We start from the raw sequence: 12,465 nt of genomic DNA, 5'->3' as shown, positions 1-12,465 counted from the left end.
TTCGAAAGAAGAGAAGGATTTTTTATTTGGATACCAAAAACCATGAGAATGATTTTCTATATCCAAAACTCAACCAAATTAACCACAAGTAAACCCATCATTAATTTAATTGGAATACGCTACTAAATCAAACCACAAAAGTGATCAATTTAATTGAAGGTGCTCAACATAAGTAAAATTACGGAGCTACGACTAAGGTAATCATACGGAGACGAATAACTTAATCGTTCACATACTCAACATAAGGAAACCTTACGGAATATACGACTACATTAACCAATAGAACATGATTAGTATAGCCGTTCATATACTCAACACAAGAATTTGTGGAATATATGAAAATTCAACTAGACTAATTACAAGAGAACCTATAATTAATCCAATTGGAATACAAATAACCAAACTAATCACCGAAGTAATCAATTCAATTATTTTGGGCTCAACATAAGAGAACTTATGGAACCCCGACTAAGTTCGTCATAGAAAATGACAACCTTTACATGTTCTCAACATAAGAAAGAAAACTTATGGAATACAAACTAAATAACCAAACTAGTTGATTAATTTAGTTCCTAATGCTCAACATATAACATCTTATGGAACAACCAACAAGCCAATAAGAAGAATCGACTTAGTTGTATCATTCTCAACATAAGACACACAATGGAGCCTTCACGGTAAAACATAATAAAATGGATCAATGAATATCAATACCGTGGATAACATACAAGGATTTATTCTATTCATCATAACGATATAATAGACTTTATCCTTATCAAACAAAAGATTTTATCCTATTTTCCATCAAATACATGACTGCATAGGCATAACTTTTCTATTTGTCAAAAGTACATTCGTCCTTTTATCAATACGAATACTAATTCATGAACGACTTTACTTTTGACCGCAATATGGGACCTTCAAGTTCACGGACGCAAACAATACATATCCGATAAAAATATTACAATATATCAAACCATTAAAATACTGCAATAACATCATCCTCCAAATATTTTTAGAATTTAATACTAATAAACCTAAAAAACAACATAAGAAGATGAAAACAAAAATAGATATGTGTAGTCACAATCATCGCTATTCAAAGCACTAGTTATTCTTCCAACTAATCCAAAAAGAAGAATACTAGGCATCTAAACAAACTTAGTTTTCCTTGATGATTTCATACCTCTGAAATGGTCCATCAAAGTAGGTGTCACTGATATTCTTGACCATGTTGACCATAGAGACACCATGTTAAAAATTTAGAACGTTGACTATTCGATCAATAGTGCGAGCATCATGACGAGCCTTTGCACAGTCAAGGATAACATTCTTCTGATTTCTGATCAAGATATTCTGAGTACCAAGGATTTTCGCCTGTCCATCAATAAGCTGGTTTATCTGCAATTGAAGGTTAGCCAGTTCGTTCTTAACTTCATTCTGAACACGAATAAGATCCTTGACATATTCACAAATCCAAGAGTTATACTCTTTTCTTTCAAGCATCTTCTTCCGTATAAACTCTTGACCAGAATCACATCCTTTGAGATCATCCTCAACCATAGGGTTAACTTTTTCTTTGGGAACAGTTTCCATAGAACTCATTTCTGAAGAAAAAATGAACCACATATAAGATTTATATATGTTCGTGAATACACTGGCTAGAAACCCTAAATTTCCTTGAGGAGATACGAGCGTTCGTGGGCTGACAAAACAAATGTCCCTAAATAGAGATATCTTGCAGCATCCAAAACGTCCACCATCAAAAGATCAAAGTGACAAAAAAAAAAAAGAGACTAGAGAAGATCATTACAACAAGGGATGTACAATCTAGAGAAAATATAACACAATACTTGAGCATCTCTCAAGTTAGACACAAGGATAGACCATTCTGCTGTTAGGTAGCAGAGGGAGACATAGTCTCACCATAGGTTCTGAGAGAGTAGCTGTAATTTCCTCAAGGATATCTTTTCTCAGCACTTCTTGTCCTTTCACCGCAGCTTCCAAGAAATAGGGTGCGTCTCGAAGTTCTTCTAGGAATCACAGGAGAGAAACCTTTCTGATAACAAAGTCTAGGACCTCTAGAAATAGGTTCTAGGGGATTTTCCGAAATTCGTCTCCACACACTAGACTTAAATTTATCAGATTCATTCTTATAAGCACAGGACATACTTTCATTGGTAGCACGAGAATCTACAAATGTCCTGTGATGATTTCTAGGAGAGAGATCATTTTATAAGATGCCTGGTTTCTTGTGAAAGGGACCTTCACTGTAGTAGTCGTCCGACTATTTACTCCATTGACAGTAGAAAGAAGCAACTTGTGAAGTTCAGAAACACGTTTTTTTCTAGAAAAACAATGGATAACATAGTGATTTCCTTTTCCACAGAAGGTACATATTCGTGGAGGAGAAGCAACAACTGGTACTTGTTTAAACTTCATAGGCACCAGAGAAGATTGTAAGTTATGAAAACTTTTCTTGACACAATCTTCTCTTGGAGAAAATTTCATTTTGTACGGTAACTCATGAGAATTAGTTTCCGCAGAAGAATTTTTCTTTAAAACATAGTTTTCCTTTTCCAAGGATTTGCACTGTCCATGGGCTAAGACAAGCAATGCTTCAAGTTTCTCCTTCTCAACACGAAGTCTGTCTAGATCGGATGAATGTGTCTTGATCAAACAACTTTCTCTAATTGATCCTTCTTTGACCAGCTTTTCAAGATCACAAATCTTTTCACGCTGTATATTGTTTTCTTGAAGAAGTTTTTCAATTTCCATAGAGAATGACCATATAATGTTGTAGAGTACTTGTTCTCGATCAATAGACTTTTCAAATTCATCCATGAGTTGTACATGATCTTTGAGATCAACAGACTCTGTAGAATTTATTTGAAATTTTGGTGAGCTCCTTTTCAGCTTTTTCCATTATGTCCAAAGTCTCATTGGAGGAAGAATGACCAACACAGGATGGAACAGTCTTCCTACCTCGGGATTCAGAAGAATCATCTAAGGAGTGACCCTTTGAGGTATTTCGGAGACACTTCACAAAGTTGAAAGCTTTAGGAGGCATTTTAGTATGCGTATGATATTATGTCCACAGACTCAGATTGCCACAAACACAGACTTATGAGGTCTTTAACGTGTTTGCCTGCTCTGATACCAATTGAAAAAGCGGGGGTCTAACAACACCATCCAATATTTCACTTAGAAATCTATATGGACTAACTCCGAAATACTTTGCTAGAGAATCAACTAGACAGTCAGACTCAATCTAGATAAAAGTATCTCAAAGAGTTAATATCTCTCCCTCTTGATTTGATTTCTACTCAAGCTAAAATCAGTAGCGAGTCTTTATCAAATACAAGGAATAACTTGGACGGTACCAAAGACCAATGTCCAAGGATCAATCAATATCAATCAACAACCAAAGGTTGGATTTTCAATTGATGATCACGAACGCACAACCTGTATTATTTCAATTATATAACAAATATAATGCGGAAAAGAAATAACACAGACACCAGAAATTTTGTTAACGAGGAAACCACAAATGCAGAAAAACCCCGGGACCTAGTACATATTGAATACACATTGTGTTAACCCGCTACAGACACTAGCCTACTGCAAACTAACTGCGTACTGGACTACAGTTGAACCCCTATCAATATCCCACTAATACAAGGTAAAGTTGTACTCCTACGCCTCTGATCCCAGAAGGATACTGCGCACTTGATTCTCTTAGATGATCTCACCCACAACCAAGAGTTGTTGTAACCCAAAATCACAGACTTGATAATAAACAAATCTGCCTCACACAGAAAAGTCTATCAAAGGATAAATCTGTCTGCCACAGATAAACCCTAGGTTTTATTCCGTCTTAAGATATAAAATCAAGGTGAACATGAACCAATTAATAATCCGGTCTTATATTCCCGAAGAACAGCCTAGATTAATCAATCACCTCTCTACAATCCTTCCTGACTACACAAGCAGATTGTCGAGGAATCACAAACAGAGAGACGAAGATGTTTGTGACTTCTTTATCTTTCCTATCGGAGAACTCTCATGACCTTAAGCCAATCAATCGATTGTACTCGTATGATATAAGAATGCAAGATCATATCACACAACTACGATAAAGTAGTATCGGTCTGGCTTCAAAATCCCAATGAAGTCTTTAAGTCGTTAACCTGATTTTAGAGAAGAAAATCAAAGGTTAATGGAGATCGACTCTAGCGAGCGCACTAGTAGCACACAGACGTGTGGGGATTAGGTTTGCTCAATGATAGATGTCTCCTTTATATAGCCTTCAAATAAGGGTTTTGCCTTAGTTACAAAGCAATCCTTATTCACCGTTAGATGAAAACCTGATTTAGATTCAAGCTAATATTTCTCAACCGTTAGATCGAAAACTTAGCTTGTCACACACACTTGGGTAAACGTTTACTGGGTTCGTGAAAAACCATGCCCAAACGTGTACGTGTATGTTGGTTCAACATAGTAACCCAAAAGGTCAACCATATGAGCATTTCATATTAACCTTGTTCTTCTTCACCATAACTAGTTCAATTGACTCAAATGAACTAGATAAAGAGTTGTTCAACTGCTATGAGATCTTATGTAACTACACAAGACACAATTGAAACAAAGATGATTCGGTTCGAATGAATCATATCATGAATATTATAGCCACGGTTTGCATAAAGCATTCCTTAGTAATTTAATGTTTCTTGTTCATAGCACGTCTTTAGATCATAACCTATTATGTTCACAAACAAGTTCGCAGACTTAAGTTAATCGGTTGAGTTTTCCAAACTCAGCAGAAATTCTCGGAAAGAGAACGTCCGCCAGTTCGCGGACTAAACACACAAACGAGTTTTGGAAAATCCAGCAGAAATTCTCGGTCGAGAACTTCCGACAGTTCGCGGACTGAGTCTTCGGACTGGGTTCGCGGACTTGGCAATCCAATTCCACAATCCTCTCGATTTCTCTTGATCAACAAAGTTCAAAAACTTCGGTTCAAGGAATACATGGTTATGTAAATCTAAACTCTCATTTCAATCATTGAGACATTCTCAGAGGACGCTATATAGCCGTTATTAACCGATTCGCGTCGGAGAAATTCTCAAAGTGATTGAAACTTTTCATGACGCCACTAGGTGAAGATAAACTTGATTAAAGCGAAATGCTTTACCAACACACGATTTCGAGATAAAAGATAAGCAATGAATGCTCAGCTCGAAATGTCAAGTGTGTATGATCTAGTCTATATAGAATACGACTTTTGTCTCATAAGAAGTAGGAGATAGAATAGATAGAATTCAGAGTGATAGATAAGTTCAAGTCTCCACATACCTTTTTGTTGATGAAGTTCCACGGTTCCTTGTATAGATCTTCGTCGTTGTATGATGAAACATCATGAAGTCCTTGAGCTTAACTACACTTTTCCTATCCTAGTCTGAGACTTAGCTATGTAGGCTAGAAACCAAGACTCATAGTTTTGATCACTAACATTGACAAACATGCTTGAGATAACAACGCATGCGAGGTTGACTGAGCTATGCTCTAACAATAATATGCACGACTTGAAAGATACATTAGAGAATGAAATAATTCAAGTAAAATATCACTAATCTCAAGTGGAAGGATCATGTTGTCGTTGTAGCTCCTTAGTTCTCTACTTCTTCAAGTATTCGTAATACTTGTAATGTCTCATATCCTTATACTTTCAAGCTAACCTATATGAAGTTGACTCTAGTACATAATCAAGCGACTCTTTAAATGATTTTTGGCTCACTAAAATATGACAACCAAAATTGACATACCAACGCTTGGTGGGTTCAACCGAGCTATGCTCTAACATTTAGTTTGGAAGGTTGTCCCAACAACAATAGTTCGGGTGATTTGCAGGTAAAGAAATCTGAAAGGTTTTCAAAATATAAGCTCAACTGAAGATCATGTCATAGATAAGGTCAAAGTTTTTTTAGGGTTATGGTTTAAGTAAGAGTTGTTCAAGCGTGTCTCTCCAGTCAATTTCATAAGTAGATGGGGAATAGTTGTTTTTTATTAACATTAATTACATTTGCTTTATCTATTTTGTAACATTTTTAGTTCACTCTTTATGTTTCTAGTTGGTTGTGGTTATGTTTTGTTACGGTTTCTTGTTATCCTTGTATTTTTTGGGTCTTTTCCTGGTTTGTTGTAAGTCGGGCATCTCGTCCTTGTTTTCCTTCGTATTTATAAAATTTCTTTATTTTACCGATAAAAATAAATAAATAATTAGTATGTATGGTAGTGGTGCCATATGTTACTTTATCGCGACGGATTTCCTGAATTACATGTTATGGAAAATTATGCAAGTGAACATAGTCTTGTGCATTTCACGAGGACTTAACCCACTGTATGACTCACAAACGATGGCAAACTTCCTCTTCAAAATTCCAAAAGCGTGTTCCACATCCTTCCTCAACGCCATTTGGCGTTTGTTAAAATCGGTATGAATAGCCCAATGCACCAGCAGGGGGCACACGGTACATTGAACAAAGGTTGACCATTTTTGGTAGATATCATCCGCAAGATAATACCCATGGGTGTACTGATGGTCATTGATCATGAAACATACTTGTGGACAAACTCCATACTTCAGATCTTCAAATAGATGCGACTTGTGCAAAACATTAATATCATTTTGTGACCCCAGAAACCAAAAAAAAAAAAAAAAACGCGCCATATCCAACAATCACAAGAAGCACCATTTTCAAGGATAACGTTTGGTTTCGGATAATGACCCTTATATTGACCGGCCCAATAAACATGGCATCCTTGGTATATCAAATGCATACAACCAAGACTACACATCATTCCTGGGAATATCCCTTATCCTCATTCTCCCTCAATATTTGGATAACATCTTCCTCGGTTGGTTTTCGTAAATATGTGGGACGAAAATGATTAATTATTAATTACCAGGCAAAACAATGAAAGGTAAGTGAATGAAGTTTTTTTTCCCATACGAAGGTAATTACCGTTCGCATCCGCTGGTTTACCATAACCTAGAATCCTTAAAGTCGTAGTAACTTTTTGTTCAGGACTATGACCTCTAATATTTAGTGCATCAAACTGATAATTAAATTGAGATCTACTCGACAAAGCTCTTCAATAATCTTTTTCACCAGATGCCGAGGCATGTAGAATCAACGTTGGAAATCTTGATCAGAGTACGCATAATTGGAAGAAAATAATCATGCATCATCTTATGGTGGTAAAATTCCCTCCCTCGAAACATATATCTTCTTGAGAATACTTCTTGTACCTCTGGAACTCTAGGTATTTTCCCCGTATGTACGAGCATCAGAGTGTCGATTAGTTTATTATCTTCAGCTTCCTCATCTTCAAGTTCTTGCAACCTCCTTTGATGCATTTCTTCTTGTAATCTAAACCGATTCATAAGAACATTCCTCTCTTTATTGGATCTCGCCATTGATGATTATGAAATTTAAAATTCAGAATACAGATAGAGAAATTGATGAAATATATGTAGAATTAGGTGTGATTAATTTGGATAGGTACAAGGCGTATATATAGGAACCAACATGGGGAAATAACCGTTGCAGAATAACTACTAATCGATAATCATAATATCTCTGGTGATATTATGTAAAGCACGCGATGGGTTTGATGACGCCAGCAATATTCATAATATCGTCAGCACTGTTGATAATAACGGTCGATTGAAACTCTGTCGCTGTGTGATTTTTCCATAATGACGCAACTCATTTTCCATACCACCTGATATGTCAAACAGGTATTTTTAACCTTGTACATGGAAATAGGCTTAAAACAATGAACATGCATCTCTAAAAGTGTGAGCACTGCCGTGTAAGCTCATTGCCTCATTCCATTGGTAAGGTTCAGCATGGGAATATCATGTCTGATACTTTTAGCTAGCATGAACACATCACATTATACACAGAGATATATCATCCATGCTTTTAGCTAGCATGAACACAACATATTATATACAGAGATATATCATCCAAATACCGTAGTATCGGTGGATTAGGATAATTATTGAGATGTTGGCGGAAATTGAAAAATGGATCAAGAACTAGAGGAATACATATCACCCGATATTAAACTCAATTAAGTTTGAGAAATCATAGAGTCCTAAGAAACATTTGATACAGAAGTGAAGCATTAAGTCCAGTCTGACATATGGTCCAGTCAGATGGATAACAAAAATGTCAAAAGGTCGATTATTTTCCATTAATCGAACTATAACACCTGTTTAACTTGAAGTATCAACAAAACCTGTATATATTGATGTTGGATTCTTAGCAAATCAACAAAGTAACTTTTCTAGATAGTATTAGTATAACCATTCCCACGGTGGGAGGTCGACCGAAGAAAAATGGGATTTTTCTGTGATTATTTTTGTCCCGTTTCACAAAAAGCGATACTTTCGTTCTGTTTCAGAAAAAGTGATATTTTCGTCCCGTTTCAGAAAAAGTGGTACTTTCTCCCTGTTTCAGGAAAAGTGATACTTTCGCCCCGTTTCAGAAAAAGTGATATTTTCGCCCGTTTCAGAAAAAGTGATACTTCCCTGTTTCAGAAAAAGTGATATGTTCTCCTCGTTACAGAAAAAGTGATACTTTCTCCCTGTTCAGATAGACTGATACTTTCGCCCCATTTCAGAAAAAGTGATACTTCCCACCTCTTCAAAAAAAGTGATACTTTTGACGCGTTTTAGAAAAAGCGATATTTTCGCTCTGTTTCATAAAAAATGATACTTTCGTCCCGTTTCAGAAAAAATGATACTTTCATCCCGTTTCAGAAAAAAAGATACTTTCCCCCCGTTTCAGAAAAAAATGATACATTCGTTCTGTTTCAGAAAAAGTGATACTTTCCCGTTTCAGAAAAGTGATACTTTCAATTGTTCGAGCAAAAGCCATATTTAAATAATTATATTAATTGGATTAAAGGGGAGGTACAACTTTATCTAGTGAAAAAGTATCAAAATAAAAAGAAAGGCTACACGGAATGCTTTACTAATCAATTTTATCGGATTGAACATTTACTTACATTTACTATTCATTTTACAAAAAAAAATGGCCATAAAAGAAACTCCTTCTTTCGGACCCTCCGTCCGTCGGCAAAAATGGGCACTCCAGTCCAATCATTCCATTTTTTTTGAATGGGAAAGGATATATTAAGAAAAAAAGAGATATGTACAGGGTTTATATACATGGTCAGAAGACATTCTGAAGAGCTAAAAAACAAAAGCTACTCCAATGTAACCATATCCTCCCAATGCTGCAAAATCTGTGTTGCAGTGAAACCATTGAAAACGTCTGTGTTAGAACTCCACAGGTGAATAGACTATTTTATAGCAATTTCCAGTTCGTAGTTTGTTTTAGGTCTGCCTCCATGAACTCTTCTATTACGTTCGTTCCAAACCTCCCAACACAGAGCGAAAGGCAGCAGCTTCCACACCATCAATAACCTTGATTTCGCCCTATCAATCTCCAACTGTGCATCAAAGCTTCAAACTTATGAGGCATAACCCAATTCACCTTCACAGACCCCAAGAAATAATGCCATAACTTAACTATCTCCTCGCAGTGCAGGAATAAATGCTCCATGGTTTCCACCTCCGTGCTACAAAAAAGACAACCGTTCGATTGAATGACTACACGTCTCTGTTGTAACATATGCCTTGTTGGAATCGAATTATGAAGCGCACCCCAACAAAGAAATTGAACTTTTGGCGGCACATTGTTGTTTGAAAGAATACGATCCCCTTCCCAGTCAGGATCAGCGTCAGTTAAGGTTGCGTAAATAGATTTCACTGAAACAGAACTCTCTAGACAATCATCTCCATCATGAGTTAATGTAACCTCCCTCAAATCAAACTTCAACTCCAGAAGGTCGATACTTTCAGCCGGATTTAATATTCTTCTGAATTGAAATACACAATCATTATCATACAGTTGACCTACCATGTTCGTCTTTTGAGAACTGATCTTGTATAATCTTGGGTATTTATCCCTAAAACATATATTACCGCACCAATGATCCTGCCAGAATCCTACTGAAAGCCCATTCCTTATCTGAATCTTCACCGCTTCATTGAAAACTTTGTTTTCTCTAAGAATATCCAGCCACATACTCCTTTTTACCGGGATTGATGCTTGCAAAGGCAGTAAACACTCCTCTTCCTCACTTATTTTCTCACAAACTATCTTCCTCCAGAGCGCCGTCTTCTCTTTGCAAAACCTAATATGCCACTTAGCTAACAAAGTTTTGTTAAACAGTCTTAGATTACGAATACCCAACCCTCCCTTCCTCTTAGGCTTACAAACACGCTTGAAAGAGACCCAACTCATCTTCTTCTTCTCCTCATCTTCTCCCCAAAGAAAGCGACGCATAATAGTGTTTAATCTCTTCTCAACAGATACAGGAAGGTGATGTAGAGACATTAAATACACAGCCAATCTCTCAAGTGAGCTTCTAATCAAGACAACCCTACCAGCTTTGTTCAAAAATCTTCTTTTCCAAGGTGCAAGTTTCTTCTGCATCCTTTGAATGATGATCTCCCAGATAATATCGTTTCTTCGATTCGACCCAATTGGTATACCTAAGTGTATAATGGGTAAGGCTTCCACCCTGCAACCCAATTCAAACGCTAACCCGTTCACCAGATGATCTGCGCCGATGCTCACCATTGTGCTTTTCTCAAGATTTAGACGAAGCCCTGTCAAAATCTCAAAAATAACAAGAATCACTAGAAGTCTTCTCACCTCCTCATTAGAAGCGTCTAAAAATATAGCAGTATCATCCACAAATTGTAAATGAGTCATTGTTGTTCCTCCCTCTTTGACACAAAAGACTTTCAACTTTCCCTGAGCTACTGCTTTGTTGATGAGCAACGATAAGACCTCAACAACCAAAACGAAAAGAAACGGAGATAAGGGGTCGCCCTGACGGATTCCTTTCGAAGGTTTAATCAACTGGGTTGCATCGCCATTGACAAGAATTAAAAATTGAGCATCCGTCACACACCACTTCATCCACCGTATCCACTTCATCCCAAAACCATTATTCGCCAAAATACTGAAAAGAGCTGACCAGCTAACATTGTCGAAGGCTTTCTGCATATCAATTTTACACATAACACCCGGATTTTGTTGTCGAAGTCTACTATCAACTAACTCATTAGCAATCAAAATACCGTCAAGAATCTGCCTATCTTTGATAAACGCACCTTGAGTATTGGAAATTAATCCTGGGATTACTACTTTCAATCTCTTGGCAAGTAGTTTACTAAGAATTTTATAAAAACTACTTATCAAACTCAGAGGCCGAAAATATCTCACCGTTGCATAGTCCTCTTTCTTTGGGATAAGTTTCAAGAAAGAAACATTCAGTCTTGTGTCGAGAATCCCCGTGGAGTGAAATTCATTTAACGCCACCAACACATCCTTTTTCAGAACTTCTCAACAGACTTTGAAGAACTCTAAATTGTACCCATCCGGCCCTGGAGCCTTGTTTGCTCCACACAGCTTTATGGCTTTAACCACCTCTTCTTCCTCAAACATCCTCTCCAGCCAACTCTGTTGCACCGAGTCTAAAGACCTGAATTCCAAACTATCAAAAGAAGGGTTAACAGGTGAGTTTGCAGTAAACAAACCTGTGTAGTAATCATGAATTTCTTTTTTTATAACTTCTTGATTAAAAACATCAACGCCATTCAACTCCAGATTCGTGATGCAATTCCGCTTCCTTTTTCCACTCGCAATCTTATGAAAATATTGAGTATTGTTATCTCCATCTTTAAAACCCTTGACTTTCGCCCTTTGGTACGCCATTCTAGCCCTGGTGCACTTTACCTTGTTCAAAGTCTGTAGCAGCTCAGCTCTTTCTCCCAGTTGATTCGAAGTTAAAACTGGAGACTCCTCCATCAAGTTCAAAGTACCTATCTTCTTCTTCAGTTCCTCTTCTTCCTTTCTGACACACCCAAACGTAGCTCTGCTCCAACATTTGATAAAAAATTTCAGGTTCTGCAACTTCTTGAAAAGAATATACCCAGGAGCACCCACAAAACCATAGAGTTCCACCACATCTCCACCAGATTAATAAAATATGGATGTTCCCGCCAGTGATTCTCAATCTTAAAAGAAGAATGAGATTTTGTTGTAGGGTTTAAATCCAGAAGTAAAGCATTGTGGTCAGATACGGTTCGGATCAACGCTGTTTGAGTAATATAATGAAACTTGTCATCAAACCCCGTACAAATCAACGCCCTATCCAGCCTGCATAATAACGGATCGTCCTGCCTATTAACTCCAAGTATACGCCCCAATCATTCCCTTTTCAAGTCCCAACATGTTCGCTTTATCTCATGCTTTTACCATGCAAACACAGACCATATAGAATTATAAATAGCAATTTCTTATGCCGTAGCTG

General features: G+C 37.0%; 1 protein-coding gene across 1 annotated transcript; it reads right to left on the bottom strand.

Annotated features, from left to right (window-relative positions):
* Positions 1-9,494: 9,494 nt before the first annotated feature.
* Positions 9,495-11,867, bottom strand: LOC113271870. The gene is made up of 2 exons (XM_026521793.1): positions 11,527-11,867; positions 9,495-11,322 (listed from the first exon to the last, which is right to left on the bottom strand). Exons 1-2 carry the CDS (start codon positions 11,865-11,867, stop codon positions 9,495-9,497), a joined length of 2,169 nt encoding a protein of 722 aa, XP_026377578.1.
* Positions 11,868-12,465: the final 598 nt, after the last annotated feature.

This window comes from Papaver somniferum, chromosome 4 (genome assembly GCF_003573695.1).
Source record: "Papaver somniferum cultivar HN1 chromosome 4, ASM357369v1, whole genome shotgun sequence".
NCBI lineage: Eukaryota > Viridiplantae > Streptophyta > Magnoliopsida > Ranunculales > Papaveraceae > Papaver > Papaver somniferum.
Note: the sequence above shows the minus strand (reverse complement) of the source record. Positions and strands in the feature narration are given on the sequence as shown.